General features: G+C 36.8%; 1 protein-coding gene across 7 annotated transcripts in view; it reads left to right on the forward strand.

Moving 5' to 3' along the window:
- ALMS1 (ALMS1 centrosome and basal body associated protein) overlaps positions 1-18,258 on the forward strand; it is a 197,324-nt gene that overhangs the window by 110,502 nt on the left and 68,564 nt on the right. For all 7 annotated transcript variants that reach the window (XM_045079016.1, XM_045079011.1, XM_045079013.1 and 4 more), the window contains 2 exons: positions 8,817-9,058; positions 13,068-13,193. In XM_045079016.1, the coding sequence (XP_044934951.1) occupies positions 8,817-9,058; positions 13,068-13,193 (368 nt within the window). The remainder of the gene's footprint in view (positions 1-8,816; positions 9,059-13,067; positions 13,194-18,258) is intronic.

An 18,258-nucleotide genomic window follows, 5' to 3' on the forward strand; every position in this document is an offset into this window, starting at 1 on the left:
TGGCTAGCTTTGGCAAAGCAGAGTGAGTGGATTGGGCTTATAGTGGCTAGGAAGTAGAACTAGGAAAAGGGTTTTATGTGTGGGAGGTTAAAATTTTTTTTGGTGCCAAAGAAGGAGGTACTTATATTCAGAGTTTCTTACCAGCCTGTCCAGATGTAGGGCCAAAGGCAATGCTTAAAAAGAAGTCATTAGTGAAACATCAAAAATGATATCAGACTTTATTACAGTTGTAGAGATTACCCTAATCATCTTAATTTATGTATTATCCTTTGTTGCTAGACACAATTTACCCAGTATTTTATTTAGGATTTTTACATCTATGTTCATGGGGAATATTCACCTATAATTTTGTAATATCTTTGTCTGGTTTTGGTATGAGCATTAGGTTGACCTCAGAAATATATTAGAGGATACTCTGAAAGAGTTTGTGTAAGATTAATATTCTCTCTTTCTTAGGTATTTGGCAGAATTCACCAATGAAGCCATTGTGGCCTTGAGTTTTTAGTACAGATTCAATGTAATAGATAAGACTGTGCAGATTTTCTTTTTTTTCTGATGTCAACTTTGAAAGTGTTTTTCAATAATTTTTTTTCTATTCTAACTTGTCAGAATTTGTTGATATGAGTTATTTTCATATCTTCTTATCCTTCCAATTTATGAATCTTTAGTGAAATTAGCTTTTTTATGTCTGATATCAGTGATTTTTGTTTTCTCTTTTTTTACTTGCTTGATTTTTCTAGGGGTTAAGTCATTTGGGTTTTGTTGACCCTCTAGTGTGTGTTTTCTGTTTTTAAGGTTTCAGCTTATATATTTATTTTTTTCCTTCTGTTTGGGGTTTTAACTTGATGGTCTTTTTCTACATTTCTGAAAATAAGTACTCAATTTTTTTTCATATTCATTAACATTTAGCCTTTTTTGGATATAAACAGATTTTTATGTAGTTTCTCATCACCATCTTTGCTCTAAATATTTTCTCATTTCTGTTACAATTTGTTGTTATTGTTCCATGGGCTATGTAGAGATGTGTTTCTTAATTTCCAATTATATGAGAACTTTCTAATTATTATTTATTTCAAGTTAATTCTATTGTGGTCATTGAGATTATATTCTAAATGATTTCAACATATTTAAATTTCTTAGAATTGCTTCACTTTACAGTATATTTTTATTTTGATCAATGCACAGTTGAAGGGAGTATGTATTCTGCAGTTCCTGAATGTAATATCTATACATGTCAATTTGGTCCAGTTGAGCAAGTGTTATGTTGAAATCTTCATTTTTACTGAATTTTTGTCTGCTTGTTTAATTAGCATTTGAGAATATTATGTTAATATCTCCTTTGTTTTCCTTAACTATTTGGGAGTAAGTTGTTGACATACTGCCCCATCACTGTATCATTTCCTGTAAAAAGAACATATTCCTACATAACCCCAATAAAGCCATGAAAATCAGGAAATCAGTATCAGTGCTCCATTACAGACACTATTCAGGTTTTCTGGTTGTTCTAGTAAGGATTTTTATAATAAAAGTAGGCAGTTAAAAATCACATGTTGCATTTAGTTGTTAGGACTCTAATTTCCTTTGGTCTGGAACATTTCTTTAGTCTTTCTTTGACTTTCTTGACCTTCTGAAGATAACAGTTCATTTACTTTGTAGAATTTTTCTCAATTTGGGTTTCTCTGATGTTTATCATGATTAGGTTTGGGTTAGGACTATCACAGAAGTGACACTGAATTCTCATCGTAGTTATCAGATGTTGCACAATTTTTGTTTGTCCCACTGCTGACTGTTACGACATTAATTACTTCAGGTTATGGCTGCTAAGTTCCTTCACTGGGAAGTTACTCTTTTTCCCTTTGTAATTACATATTTTGTGGGAAGTATTTTGAAATTATGTAAATATCTTACACCTTTGCAGGTTTGGGTTTATTATATCCATACAGAATCATGCTTTCTTATTTCATTCATAGGTCTATTACGTTTTTTCTTCACTTTTTACTTTAAAAATATATAGACTCACAAGAGATTACAAAAATAGTTTAGAGAGTCCCACTCAACTTCTCTTACACAATATCTTATGTAACTTCAGTACATTATCAAAACCAGGAAATTTACATGATACAATACAGATAACTAGACTATAGACCTTCAAGAGATATCACCAGTTTTTGCATGCAGTTGGTTTTTAAAAAATATATATGTGTATAATTATATGAAATTTAATCACATAGATTTATGTAAATACTACCATAATCAAGATACAGAGGTGTTCTGTCATCACAAAGGAATTCCTTGTACACAGTCACACTCCTTCTCTCTGACCCTGCCTTCTTTAACCCTTGGAAAACAGTGATATGTTTTTCTAAGTATGATTTTGTCATTTTGAGAATGTTCTATAAATGGAATCATATATAGCATGTAACCTTTGGGATTAACTCTTTTTACTCAGCCTAATGACCTGGAGATTAATATGAATTATTATATGTATCAATAGTTTTTTTTTAATTGCTAAGTAGTATTCTAATGTATGAATATATCACAGTTTATCCTGTAAAGGACATTTGTGTTGTTGCCAGTTTTTTTACTATTAGGAATATAACTGCTATGAACATTCAGGTTCCCTGTTTCTCTAGAGTGGGGCGCCCACTCTAGAGACACCTTCTTCATTCTGTTTGGGATCAGTCCACATGCCGAGCTGGATCTGCCTTTCCATGGAAACCTTTCCCATCCTTATTAGGCTCTGATATTTTATATCAGGCCACGCCTCCAGATTCTCTCCTTGCCCTTATTAGATTATGATACCTTGTATTAGGCTGCTCTTTTACTTGGTTTTGTTGTTGTTGTTGTTGTTTTGTTTTACTCTTTTACTCCTTACACTAAAGAGGCTCTGTTACCTTACTCTGGGTACTTGTTGCCTTACCCCATATAGGTGCCTAATTTATTCTCTCCACTCTGTCTAGTGGGACTTGGTTTGTTATTGGTGCCATGACTATGAAGGAGCACTCCACTTTTCATTCAGGAAAGAAAAGATAAAAGGATGGGGAAAATAAGGCAGGAGGAGGAGAAAAAGAAAGAATGCTTATTTATTAGGATTTCCTTAGTATATCTTTTTCTATCCTTTTACTTTCAGTATATCTGTCACCTTATGCTAAAGTGTATCTCGTGAATAGCATATAGTTTGGTTTTATTTATTTTTATCTTGTCAATATTTGTATTTTAATTGGGATATTTAGGTCATTTATATTCAATATAGTCATTGAAATGATTGTGTTAAGGTTTGCCGTTTTGCTGTTCATTTGTTTGTTTTCCGTGTCCTTTATTATTTCAATTATTTTTATTTCATGTTCTCTCCTTTGTTGGATTTTTTAAAAGATCTATTTATTTATTTATTTGAGAGAAAGACAGATAATGAGAGAGTACACAAGTGGGGAAGAGGTGCCCCTGTTGCATTTTTTTTTTTTTTTTTTTTTTTTAAAGATTTTATTTATTTATTTGACAGACAGAGATCACAAGTAGGCAGAGAGGCAGGCTGAGAGAGAGAGAGAGGGAAGCAGGCTTCCCGCGGAGCAGGGAGCCCGATGCGGGGCTCGATCCCAGGACCCTGAGATCATGACCCGAGCCGAAGGCAGCGGCTTAACCACTGAGCCACCCAGGCGCCCCCCCCTGTTGCATTTTTTATTGTACTTTTTTCTATTACTCTTTTAGTGATTATTCTAACGATAATACTTTACAATTCATTTTAAATTAGTATTCTTTCTACTTCATGAACAATGAGGACTCTTTAGGAGTGCGTGGGTGGCTCAGTCATTTAAGCATCTACCCTCAGCTCAGGTCATGATATCAAGGTCCTGGGATTGAGCCTCACATCAAGGTTCCAGAGCTCAGTAGGGAGTCTGCTTCTCTTTCTCTTTCTTTCTCTCTCTCTCAAATAAATAAATAGATAAATAAATAAATAAATGAAAATTTTTTTAAGAGTCTTTTTTTTTTTTTTTAAGAGAAAGAGTGTCTGGGTGGGAGTGGGGAAGGGCAGAGGGAGAGGGAGACAGAGAGACAGAATCTTAAGCAGGCTCCTCGTCCAGTACAGAACCCATGCAGGGCTCATTCTTGCAGCCCTGAGATCATACCTGAGCTGAAATCAAGAGTTGGCTGCTCAACAGACTGAGCCACCCAGTGCCCCGAATAATTAAATATGCTTATAACAGTTTAGCTCCATTTGCCTCCTCCTGCTTTTGTTCATGTGTTTGTTTTCTACATTTTTATAAATCACCACAAGACATTGTTGCTTATTTTCTTTCATGTGAAATATAGAACATACAAGTATATATAAAAAGGTGCATCTGTATGAGTGTATATGAATAGGTACTTGTGTATGTTACACACACACACACACACACACACACACACACACAGGTGTATGTACCTTCATTCTTTCCTGTAGTTCTGTACCATGTTGGATTGTTTTATTTGAGCCTAGAAAGTTTAGTATTTCTTGAGGTCTGCTGGGGACGTGTTCTGTTATTTTTTTAATTTTTTCTGTATTTGATTCTAAAAGGTAGATTCCAATTTTTATGAGAAGCCCTATATTTTTATCTATTATTCCCCATAATTTGATCTTTTAATATATTCACAGTCATTTTAAAGTCCTTCTTTCTGCACTAATTCCAATATCTTGAATCCTCTATAAAAGTTTTTGTTTTTCTCTTAGTCACTTTTTTCTGCTTGATAAATTTTGTAATTTTTGATTATGTAATAAATGTTGTAGATTTGAAAAATCATAGGGACTGAGGATGCTGTTACTTTCCAGCCAGAGGATTTGCCTATTCCTCTGATCATATACAGTGGCTGATCACTTTAGTCATGTCAGGAATTTTCCTGGGTCAGCACTGGGGTGCAGTGCAATGACTCATTAAACTTTTTTTTTTTTTTAAGATTTATTTTTTTATTTGACAGAAAGAGAGAGAAAGCGAGAGTACAAGTAGGGGGAGCAACAGGCAGAGGGTGAGGGAGAAGCAGGCTCCTGCTGAGCAGTGAGCCCGATGGGGGGCTCAATCCCAGGACCCTGGGATCATGACCTGAGCTGAAGGCAGAGGCTTAACGACTGAGCCACCCAGGCATCCCAACTCATTATACTTTTGATTTTTCCTGATCTGTGGCCTCCCTGGATTTTTTCTTTAAGCCTGACAGATCTTTAACTCTTCAGTAAGTAAATACAGCAAGATGTTCAGTTTAGTCTCTCAGGTGTTTTGAGTTCAGCTCTTGCAACTTCAGAATATGGCAAATGTAAGGGGAGTCCAGCTATATATTTGTTGTAGTTACACTTTCTTTTCTTTTTTTTCCAAGATTTATTTATTCATTTATTTGACAGACCGAGATCACAAGTAGGCAGAGAGGCAGGCAGAGACAGAGGAGGAAGCAGGCTCCCTGCTGAGCAAACAGCCTGATGCCGGGCTCAATCCCAGGACCCTGGGATCATGACCTGAGGCCCTAACCCACTGAGCCACCCAGGTGCCCCTGTAGTTACACTTTCTTAATAGACATTTGTCTCATAAGAACTCAAACATTGAGATGATTTTACTTTTCCTGGATCAGCCCCCTTGTTGGGGGTGGCACTTCTGGGTTTTTATTGTCAGTCTGGAATATGTCCTAAGGTTTGAAAGTTCTCTCCCTCAGGCTGTAATTATTTAGCTTCCTGCCTTATTGAGGTTCAGAATCTGGCAGATGTCTTGAGGAGGAGACCTGATGTTTGTTACAGGCCCTTCTGTCTAGTGGGACTTGGTTTGTTATTGGTGCCATGACTATGAAGGAGATTTCACTCCACTTTTCTGATTTAGCTTTCCGTTCTCCCATACCATCCTGATACTAAAAAAGTGTCCTGTGGGGAAAATTAGCTGGCATTCTGCTAGATTTCACCTCATCATGCCAGCCCAGGAGTGATTTCTCTTTCCCAGTGGAGTATGTCTGCCTATACTCTGTCCCTGCCCATAATCTCCAAAATGCCCCTCTCTAGCTTATTAGATAATACTGTTTCCTGATGCTTCCATAATTTTTCTGATACAAAAAAAGTAGTAGATTTTTTTTTTAATTTCTTTTCAGCTTAACAGAATTCATTGTTTTTGCACCATACCCAGTGCTCCATGCAATACATGCCCTTCATAATACCCACCACCTGGCTCCACCCCTTCAAAACCCTCAGATTGTTTTTCTGAAAAGTAGTAGATTTTTAAAAAATTTTATCTCCTGTCAACTTTCCTAAAAACTTACTTATATTCTAATGAGTTATGTTTAGATTGTTTTGGACTTTCTGTGTACCTAATTATGTCAAATATGAACAATGACAATATTATTTCTTCCTTTGTTATCCTTCTGTCTCTCATTTCTTTTTCCTGACTTCCTGCTAATGCCATTTAAGACCTTTACTAAAGTTGAACAGAAATGGTAAGAATTGGCATCCTTATTTTGTTCCTAATCTCACAGTGAACATTTTCTTCATTTCAGTATAAATAGGATGGTTGCTCTAAAGTTTTTTGTGGTTTCCCTTTGCTATGAGTTTTTATCTAAATAATTAATGAGTTTTATCAATATATTTGTATTGATATATTTGTATATATCAATATATATATCTATATAGATATATCAATATATTTGTATTTATATTTGACTATATTTATATGGTCATATGCATTTTCTCATTTATTTTATTGATGTGGTGAATCATATTGATTGATTCTTGAGTGTTAACTCACCTTGCATTCCAGGAGTAAACTATCTTGGTAGGAATTCACGTACATCCATTTAGTTTTGGATTTTGTTTATGATTTTGTTTGGATTTGGTTTAGGATTCTTGATTTTATACCCATAAAGGAGATTAGCCTATTATTTTCTTTTCTCCTAATTGTCCTTTTCAATTAGTGAAGGCAGAAGGTAGAAATTCAGAAGGTCTTCTCTTTTTTTTTTTTCCTTAATATTTTATTTATTTGTTTGACAGAGAGATCACAGGTAAGCACAGAGGCAGGCAGAGAGAGGGGAAAAGCATGTGGGGCTTGATCCCAGGACCTTGAGACCATGACCTGAGCTGAAGGCAGAGGCTTAACCCACTGAGCTACCCAGGTGCCCCAAAAGTTCTTCTCTTTTGTGATATAACTATTACTTCAAAATAATACAATATTACTCTATTTTTAAAAGAATAACTTTCAATTTCTTATTTTCAAAAAATATTAATTTGAGAGAGAGAGTGAGTATCTGTGTGAGCAGGGGAAGGGGTAGAGGGAAGAGGGAAAAAGAGAGAGACTCCTAAGCAGACTCTCCGCTGAGTGCAGGGCTCAATCCCATGACTCTGAGATCATGACCTGAGCTGAAATCAAGAGTCAGACACTTAAATGACTGAGCCAGTCAGGTACCTCAATAACTTGTTATTTTTGAGCAATTTTAGACCACAAAAAAGATACAAACATAATAGAGTATAATATATATCTATAATATATTATAGATATAATATTATTAGTTATATTATTAATTATTATATAATAATATAATAATAATTATTATTATGTATAGTAATCTTACATTACTATAATGTACATTTGTCAGAATTAAGAAGCCAACTTTGTACATTACTATTAACTACACTCCAGATTTTATTTATGTTTCACATTTTTTCCATCAATAACTTTTTTTTTTGGTTCCAGGACCCAGTGCATATCACATTCCCTTTGGTTAGCTATTGTACATCTTTCGTCTCCTCTTGTCAATGGCAGTTCCTCATTTCCTTATTTTTCATGATTTTGACAGTTTTGAGGAATATTGGTCAATCTGAGTTTAGATTGTTTTTTGCATGATTAGATGGAATTATGGGTTATGAAAAAAATACCCTTAGGGTACCCTTGTTTTCACATCCCAGCAGAGAGTATGTGACATCCACACAACACTGGTGATGACTTGAATAATATGGTGTTTGTTAGGTTTCTCTACTGTAAAGTTACTATTTATCACTTTTTATTACTCTGTTCTTTGGAATCCAGTTAATAAGTCCAGCCCATACTCAAGGAAGAAGGGAAAGATTAATCTTCACCTCCTTGGATGAGGAGGTATCTGCATATATTTTTTGGAAATTCTTCTGTAAAGAAGATTTGTATTCTCTTATTTTAAAAATCATTTATTTACTCTATTCTGTTTTAGTATTAATTCTCTAAAATATTAGTACATAATTACAATCTTAAATACCTCTGGTTCCCCCACTGACAATAAGCTTCTTGAGGCAAGTCTCTATTTTTGTACACTCTATGCATTTAGCACAGTCCCTTAATTTATTGTAGATGTCTAGTAATTTTTTTTTTTTTTATCAGAGAGAGAGAGGGGGAGAGAGCGAGCACAGGCAGACAGAATGGCAGGCAGAGGCAGAGGGAGAAGCAGGCTTCCTGCTGAGCAAGGAGCCCGATGTGGGACTCGATCCCAGGACGCTGGGATTATGACCCGAGCCGAAGGCAGCTGCTTAAGCAACTGAGCCACCCAGGCGTCCTGATGTCTAGTAATTTTTAAAAAATGATTATATTTTTACTTCAACTGGAAAGTACCATTTCCTAAATTGTACAGTAGCATTCTAAGTTGAAATTTAAAATAGATTTTTAAATGAATAAAGTAAACTCATGCATGATTTCATTGTAAGTATTTAAGATAGCAAAGGGTACTGCTGAAATACTTAGCCATTTGAGATTGATGTATCTCCACATAATGTTCCTTGAATCTGCCTTTGGAAAGAGATTACAGTATTCGGTAAGCCACAGATATTACCTTCTGTGTCTTTTCTCCTTTTTGTTCAGACCATCAGAGGAGATTAAGACCCCATTTTCTGCTTTTCCTGGAAAATTGTCATCTGATGCAGTCACTCAGATAACAACAGAAAGTCCAGGAAAAACCATGTTCTCATCTGAGATTTTTATTAATGGTGATGATCGTGGACTTGAAATTCCAGAGCCCAGTACCCCAAAGGTGGGCAAAGTTCCTGTCAAATTTGCTTCATCATCTTCAGGCCAACAGATTACTCATCCTCATGGCACAGATGGTAAGAGAATGTGATTACATTTTAGGTCATATTACCAACTTCTATATGAAATGATCTCAGAAATTTGTGAGGGGGTCTTTGAAGTAAAAAAAAATCCAATGTTATTTATTTATTTATATTTTTAATTTATTTTTATTATGTTATATTAGTCACCATACAATACATTATTAGTCTTTGTTTAAACTTTTATTATTTCAGTGTTCCAAGATTCATTGTTTATGCACCAATACCCAGTGCTCCATGCAGTACATGCCCTCCTTAATACCCACCACCAGGCTCACCCAACCCCTACCCTCCTCCCTTCCAAAACCCTCAGTTTGTTTCTCAGAGTCCACAGTCTCTCATGCTTTGTCCCCCCCTCTGATTTCCCCAACTCCCTTCTTCTCCCAGTGTCCTCTGTGTTATTCCTTATGCTCAACAAGTAAGTGAGACCATATGATACTTGACTCTCTCTGCTTATTTCACTCAGCATAATCTCTTCCAGTCCCATCCATGTTGATACAAAAGTTGGGTACTCATCCTTTTGATGGAGGCATAATATTCCATTGTGTATATGGACCATATCTTCTTTATCTATTTGTCTGTTGAAGGACATCTTGGCTCATTAGTTTTTGATGTAGTGTTCCATGATTCATTGTGTGTGTATAAAACTCAGTGCTCCATGCCGTACATGCCCTCCTTAACACCCACCACCAGGCTAACCCATCCCACCACCCCCCTCCTCTTTAAAACCCTCAGGAGGACATTAGGAGAAGGAAAGGAAAAGTGAATTTGGGTAAATTGGAGGGGAGATGAAGCATGAGAGACTGTGGACTCTGAGAAACAAACTGAGGATTTTGAGGGCTTGGGTGAGCTTGGTGGTGGGTATTAAAGAGGGCACATATTCCAGGGAGCACTTGGTGAGGTGCATAAACAATCAATCTTGGAACACTGAAAAAATAAAATTAAATAAAAAAAAAACCCCTCAGTTTGTGGACTCCTGGAAAGAAAACCTAATTTTAGTTTTAAACATTAGGATTCTACATGATTTTATCCATCTTTTATTTACATGGCTGTGAAAGGAATGTGGCATGTTTTTGCCTTAATTTCTAGTGGAGATAACTTATGTGGGACTCAGGCTGCTTGTGGTTTATTTATTTTTATCTCATGATACTTAATGAATTAGTTCATAAAAATTTAAAAACTATGGATCAAGAAGATGTGGCATATATACACAATGGAATACTATGCAGCCATCAAAAGAAATGAAATTTTGCCATTTGCGACAACATGGATGGAACTAGAACGTATCATGCTTAGCGAAATAAGTCAAGCAGAGAAAGACAACTATCATATGATCTCCCTGATATGAGGAAGTGGTGATGCAACATGGGGGCTTAAGTGGGTAGGAGAAGAATCAATGAAACAAGATGGGATTGGGAGGGAGACAAACCATAAGTGACTCTTAATCTCACAAAACAAACTGAGGGTAGCTGGGGAGAGGGGGGTTAGGAGAAGGGAGGTGGGGTTATGGACATTGGGGAGGGTATGTGCTTTGGTGAGTGCTATGAAGTGTGTAAACCTGGCGATTCACAGACCTGTACCCCTGGGGATAAAAATATGTTTATAAAAAATTAAAAAAAAAAACCTATGGATGTCTGGTTTCAGGCCAGCAGATGAAGTATTGCCATTTTGTATTATATTAAATGTTAACATACTGTAATAAATAGATGAAAATATGTAATAGTACAAGCACAATACCAGTCTGTTGCTTATAAATCAATGACGAGGAACCCAGGTTGACTGTGGCCCTGCTGTCTTTAAAACACAGAATCCATAATTTCCTTGTATTCACCATCACAGTCAACTAGAAGGGACCCAAAAAAGCATGGAGAACCCCATGTCCTAGGCCTGGAAGTGGCTCAGATCACTTTCTTCTAGCTAGGAAATGGTTTAGCTATGATTTTGAGGATAAAGAAGTAGATTTTGATGAACAGCTGGTGACCTCAACCCTAAGGTCTACATTTAGAGTGTTCATGTGCTGTGAGAGTGGTAGTACGTGGTATTTATACTATATAACATTCAAAATAGAGCATTTTATTTTCTTTTTCAGACCAATAGCAGGAAAATTAATAATTAAGTTCCCATTCTTCCTTCAAATGAGAGTTAAATTACTAACTTAAGTTTAATAGTTTGCACAAAGTCTTCTCAAAATATTTAAGTTTTCCTCCTTATGCAAAAAGGTCTGTAGATAAAGATGGGGTATGCCTAAATATATAAAGAAAATTTCTTGATTCACCATATAACTTTGACTGAATTTAATTTAAACAAGTACACTTGTATGTTAAGATGGTTATAATTCTTACACATTTTTATGGTGAAAAAAAAACCCCCAAATCTACAGTTTAATAAATATCACCAAGAACACCCTTGTATATCAGTTACCTAATGCCACAATGATACTGTGAAACAACCTCCCAAATATGGGCTTTGTAACAATAAACATTTGCTTTTTCCACTCATGGGTTTTGTGAATCAGAGTTTGGCTTCAGGCTACAGAAATGGCTTAGGTCTGTACGCTAAGCCTTGTTCTGAAACCCCAGCTAGTGGAACAATGTCTGTCCTGGGTTATATTGTTCTTATGGTGATGCCAGAAGCATAAGAGGGGAAATGAAAATATGTTTTAAACCCCTACATCAAATGCATCTATTTATATAGAGGCCATAATTTATGTTTTCATCTTGGCATACAGGATCTAGGAGAAAGGATTCCTATAAAGGATGAATGTCATTTGGCCTACTGATAAAATAGTGTTTTTAATACTGTGTATTTAAAAGTAAAATTTTATGGGTTTTTTTTTTTTTTAAGATTTTATTTATTTATTTGTCAGAGAGAGAGCACACAAGCCGTCAAAGTGGCAGGTAGAAGCGGAGAGAGAAGCAGGCTCCCTGCCGAGGAAGGAGCCCAATGCCGGACTTGATTCCCGGATCCTGGGATCATGATCTGAGCTGAAGGCAGCGGCTTAATTGACTGAGCCACCCACGCATCCCTTGTGGGATTTTTTTTGTATGAAAACATTTTAACTTACAAAGAATAATATGTTAAACACATGACTGTGCTCAATACATAAATTACCAAATTCAGAATAATATATGTATATTTTTGTTTCTATTTTCCAAGGTTTTGAAGAAATAAATTTTATAGTTGAATTTTCTTCTTTATCCTTCTCTAATCTTTTTTTTTCTTTCTTAAGAATAACCATTATTTGCTGTGTAGTCACTTCTTTCCCCATAAGCAGCCAGGCCAAAGTAACCTTAAAACTATTGCATCCAAACAAAGTTGTCAGGAGTTTTGAAAAGCCACTTCTCTGTCTCAGAATTCTCCAGCTCTGCATGACAGCCATTCTTGCTCTCGGTCCATTGTAATTCTACCCACTTGTTATTACTTAGTTTTTTTGTAGCCTTTCACCTAACTGGTGAATATAACCATCATTATCAAACATTATATACACTGGTAGAGAAAGAAAATTAATAAATCAATATTCCTACAGTGACTACAGTAATGACCAAATAGAAGTGGAGGCAATAGCCTATTTTTTCTGTTTAAAATTTCCCCTCCTCTCTACACTTTTTTGTTTCCCTTGACTTCACAGAGACAAAACCATATATATATAATATATATATATAAATCTCCTCTATGATAATCAAATTATTACTTTGTTACATATACCTCCTTCCTCTAGAATGCTAGCTCTTCTTGAAAGCAGAGATATTTTTCTGTTTTAGTTCACTGATATATCCTAACACTTTTTTTTAAAGTTTATTTATTTAAATAATCTCTACACTCCCATGTGGAGCTTAGACTCACAAACCTGAGATCAAGAGTTACATGCTCTTCCGACTGAGCCAGCTAGGCACCCTGATCTTTCCCAAGAATCTTGTACACTGCTTGGCACATGAAAAGCACTCAGTATTATTCAGTGAATTAATAAATCTTTTCTTATTAATTTTTCTGATCTTTCTCTCTTTAGCCCAGCCTTCACTGTTGCCATATAAGCCTCCTGGTAGTACGAGGATGTACTATGTTCCACAATTGAAACAAATTCCTCCATCTCTGGATTCCAGATCAGATACCACCATTGAGAGCTCACACTCAGGTATTATGCATAAATTATTCAGAATTTTATTTTTTGAAATTTTACTTGTGGATTGGCTGGTTAATTCTAGAATGACATATGAAAGCTCAGTGACATAATCCTTTAGTGTGAAATATGGAGCTTTTTATGCCTCAGTCTCTAGTTCAAAGAAATGTGTTATTTGGTGAGATGTGTTATGTATATATAAACATTTAATAAGTATTTAATGAAAATTATATGGATAATTGTTTGTTTAGGTTAGTGGACTTTATTTCAGAGGAAGGTTTCCAAGTTTTTTATGTTCACAGTGCCCTTTTGGTGATTTTTTTTTCTTATCATCATGTAGAATACATATGAACATAAGAAGTGTTTTTTTTAAGTGCTGTAAGTTATTAAGACATAAATACTTACTGTTTTGATCTAACAATTTAAACAAAAATATTAGGCATTTCCTTTTAGTTTTGTGTTTTGAAAGAAAATACTTTACTTTGTTCTTAAATAACTAGTTACTTACCAATGCAGTATGTGCAGCTGTTAGAACACTGTATAGCTTCTCAAACCTTGAGATGAAATTTTACACAATCATAGTTATTTGTTGCTTTTACTACAGAAACTGTCAAAAATCCAGCTTTGCAGAGATACAACAGCATTGAAAGGAATATGGTACTATCTGATACTGAAACTTTGAACTCCTTTGGGCCAGTAGCTTGTGCACTGTACTAGGTACCAGTTATCACTGTTGTTTCCGTGGAATCTTAAAATATCCCATAGCACCCCCTGTGAGATCATCACAGGGTAACTGCAGATTTAGAAAATGAATAGCACCCCATGCAGGAATTCAGTAAATAGTTTTTGTGGGGATTTTAAGATAAGAATACTGAGTTGGTGTGGTGTGGGGTTTTGGTTGATGCCATAACATTTAGGGTGGTCCACAGGAGATGACTTGTTTCAGTTTAGATACAATTTTTTTTCATGATTTATCAATAGATATCTTGATATGTGTAGAAATAGCACACAAATGAGAAATTTTCCCTAGTCTTAGGCAGACTTTTTTGTTGTTAACTTTAAGAGGACCAAGCAAGTACCTAGTTGTAACTAAGTTAAAGTGCCTGGTACAACTGCTTCTAATTCCCCACTGTGAAGCTACTGAAAAAAAGAACCATCAAAATGCTGATATTACCAAATGATAAGATTAATTATTAAGCCTATAACCAGGAACTAGAAGAAATTTCATGGCATGCAAGGCTATGATTTTATTTATTTATTTGGCAGAGAAGGGAACACAGGCAGGGGAAGCTGGAGAGGGAGAAACAGGCTTCCTGCTCATCAGGGAACCCAGTGCGGAACTTCATCCCAGGACCCTGGGATCATGACCTGAGCTGAAGGTAGAGGTTTAACGACTGAGCCACACAGGTGCCCCAAGGCTATGATTTTAAAAATACACTTAATGGGGTTTTATTCCTGGGTTGCAAGGATGGTTCAGTATTTACATGAATGCAATACATCACATTAATAAAAGATAATAACCATATGATCATTTTCAATAGATGCAGAGAAAGCATTTGATAAAGTACAACATCCATTCGCAATAAAAACCCTCAACAGAGTAGGTTTAGAGGGAGCATACCTCAACGTACTAAAGACCATGTGTGAAAAACCCACAGCTGATACCATCCTAAGTGGGGAAAAACTGAGCTTTTCTTCTGGGGCAGGAACATGACAGGGATGTCCACGCTCTCCACTTTAATTCAGTGTAGTACTGGAAGTCCTAGCCACAGCAATCAGATGACTAAAAGAAATAAAAAACATTCAAATGAGCAAGGAAGGAGTCAAACTTTCAGTGTTTGCAGATGACATGATACTATATACAGAAATCCAAAAAACTGCTAGAACTGATAAATTCAGTAGAGTCACAGAATACAAAATCAACATACAGAAATCTGTTGCATTTCTATACAGCAGTAATGAAGTAAAAGAAAGAGAAAATAAGGAATCAGTCTCATTTACAGTTGCACCAAAAACAGTAAGATACCGGGTGCCTGGGTGGCTCAGTGGGTTAAGCCGCTGCCTTCGGCTCAGGTCATGATCTCAGGGTCCTGGGATCGAGTCCCGCATCGGGCTCTCTACTCAGCAGGGAGCCTGCTTCCCTTCCTCTCTCTCTACCTGCCTCTCCGTCTGCTTGTGATTTCTCTCTGTCAAATAAATAAATAAAATCTTAAAAAAAAAAAAAAACAGTAAGATACCTAGCAATCAACCAAACCAAAGAGTTGAAAGACTTATACTCTGAAATTGAAGATGATGCAAAGAAATGGAAAGACATTCCATGCTCATGGACTGGAAGAACAAATACTATTAAAATGTCTATACTACCCAAAGCAAATTACACATTTAGTGCAATCCCTAACAAAATGCCAGTAGCATTTTTCACAGAGCTAACACAAGCAATTCTAAAATCTGTGTGGAACCAAAAAAGACTCCAGATAGCCAAAAAGCAACCTTGAAAAAGAAAAACAAAGCTGGAGACATCACAATTCCAGACTTCAAGTTATATTACAAAGCTAGAGTAGTCGAAACAGTATGGTACTGGCACGTAAATAACCACATAGATCAATGGAACAGAATAGAAAACCCAGAAATGAAGCCTCAATTACATTGTCAGTTAAACTTCAACAAAGCAGGAAAGAATATCCAATGGGAGAAAGACAGTCTCTTCAGTAAATGGTATTGGTAAAACTGGACAGTAACATGTGAAAGAATGAAACTGGAACACTTTCTTAAACCATATACAAAAATGAATTCAAAATAGATTAAAGACCTAAATGTGAAACATGAAACCATAAAAATCCTAGAACGGAATATAGGCAGTAAAGTAATTTTTTTGACATTAGCTATACCATCTTCTTTCTAGATATGTCTTGTGAGGCAAGGGAAACAAAATAAAAAATAAACTATTGGGACTATGTCAAAATACAAAGCTTCTGCCCAGGGAAGGAAACAATCACCAAAACTAAAAGGCAAACTATGGAATGGAAAAAGATATTTGTAGATGACATATCTGATAAAGAATTAGTATCCAAAGTATGTAAAGAACTTATAAAACTCAACCCCCAAAAATGAGTAATCCAACTAAAAATGGGTAAAAGACACAAATAGACATTTTTCCAAAGAGGATATGCAGATGACCAACAGACACATCAAAAGATGCTTAACATCACTGATCATCAGATAAATGCAAATCAAAACTACAATGAGGGACACCTGGGTGGCTCAGTTGGTTAAGCAGCTGCCTTCGGCTCGGGTCATGATCCCAGCGTCCTGGGATTGAGTCCCACATCGGGCTCCTTGCTCGGCAGGGAGCCTGCTTCTCCCTCTGCCTCTGTCTGCCTTTCTGTCTGCCTGTGCTCGCTCTCTCTCCCTCTCTCTCTCTGATAAATAAATAAAATCTTTAAAAAACAAACAAACAAACAAACAAAAACTACAATGAGAGATCACCTCACACCTGTCAGAATAGCTAAAATCAACAGCAGGAAACAACAGGTATTCATGAGGATGTAGAGAAAGAGGAACCCTTGTGCACTTTTGATGGGAATGCCAACTGGTGCAGCCACTCTGGAAGACTGTATGGGGTTCATCAAAAAGTGAAAAATAGAACTATCCTATGACCCAGCAATGGTATGAATACCATTCTAGAGTTTTCACAATCACTGGGGCTTAACACCAGGAACTTCAAAAATAAACTGGCTCTGCTTTGGGATAGCCATAGGGCAATAGGAAATTGAGTCCCTGCTTTTAAAGGAACAGCACAACAGCCCTTCTGAGATACAGTATAGAAGCAGTAGTTTGGAAAAATGCCGAGAGTACATCAGAAGATCTATTTACCAATCTCAGGTATGCAGTAGGAGCAAGGATCTTTAGATTTCTCCAAGAACGAAAGAGCCAGTGCCATTTTTCTTCCCCATCCACAATCCCGCATATTTGCTGAAGAAGCATGAATGCTCTCCACCTAGCTTTGTTAATAGGATCCCCCACTCCCATGTTGTGCTCCCACGGATCTGCTACATCCAAACTGCTCTCAGTGGGAGTTCTCCCAAAGGTGCCAGGTCTTCTCCCACAAGCGTACCAACACATACCTAGCATTGCTAACAATGTGTCCTGCCCCCACATTCTCCTGAGAATTTGTTCCATCTGACCCACCCTTGGCAAGAGTCCATCGAAAGTAGCACCAGAAGCATGGTATTGTGCAAGTAGCCCCAATAGTGACCAGAACCACTCCAAGGTGATTCCCTCCCTGAGTAGAGATGAAGATAAATACCAGTTCACCTTTGGGCTGGGAGCAGACATCTGGTCTGACTACATGCCCTGCCCACCAACAAAAGCCTCTCAGGGAACAACACAAGGAGAGCACCCTGCAGTTCAGTGCAACTGCAGCTCCAGCAGACATCTGGTCATACCCAACTCAATCACAAGGCAGCCCCAGACTGGCCCATAACAGCATAGAGTCTAAACCTGCCCACTACAAGCAAAGAGACCGATTGCAGCTGACTGGACTGAAGGCAAACATGGCTAAATCCCAGTAGTAGGACCATGCAATACTTGGAGGAGTTACCCCTGAAGCGCCAGGTTCTGGCGAACAGGGGACATTGCACTGCATGGCACTACAGGACCTCTTCTTCATAAGGCCACTATCAAGACCAGGAGATATAGCTGACCTTTCTTTCTTTCTTTTTTTTAAGATTTTATTTATTTATTTATTTATTTGACAGAGAGACAGCGAGAGAGGGAATACAAGCAGGGGAAGTGGAAGAGGGAGAAGCAGGCTCCCCACTGAGTAGGGAGCCTGATTGCGGGGCTCAATCCCAGGCCCCTGGGATCACGACCTGAGCTGAAAGCAAACTCTCAATGAACTGAGCCACCCAGGCCCCCCGCAGCTGACTTTTCTAACACAGAGAAACAATTAGAAAAAGGGAGATAGAGGAATATGTCCCAAATGAAAGAAAAGGACAAAAATCACAGCAAGAGAGCTAAACAAAATGAAGATAAGCAATATGCCTGATAGAAAATATAAAGTAATGTTAATAAAGATAGT

The sequence above is a fragment of the Mustela putorius genome, unplaced genomic scaffold (genome assembly GCF_011764305.1).
Source record: "Mustela putorius furo isolate JIRA1106 unplaced genomic scaffold, ASM1176430v1.1 tig00000281_pilon_pilon_pilon, whole genome shotgun sequence".
In the NCBI taxonomy this organism is placed as follows: Eukaryota; Metazoa; Chordata; class Mammalia; order Carnivora; family Mustelidae; genus Mustela; species Mustela putorius.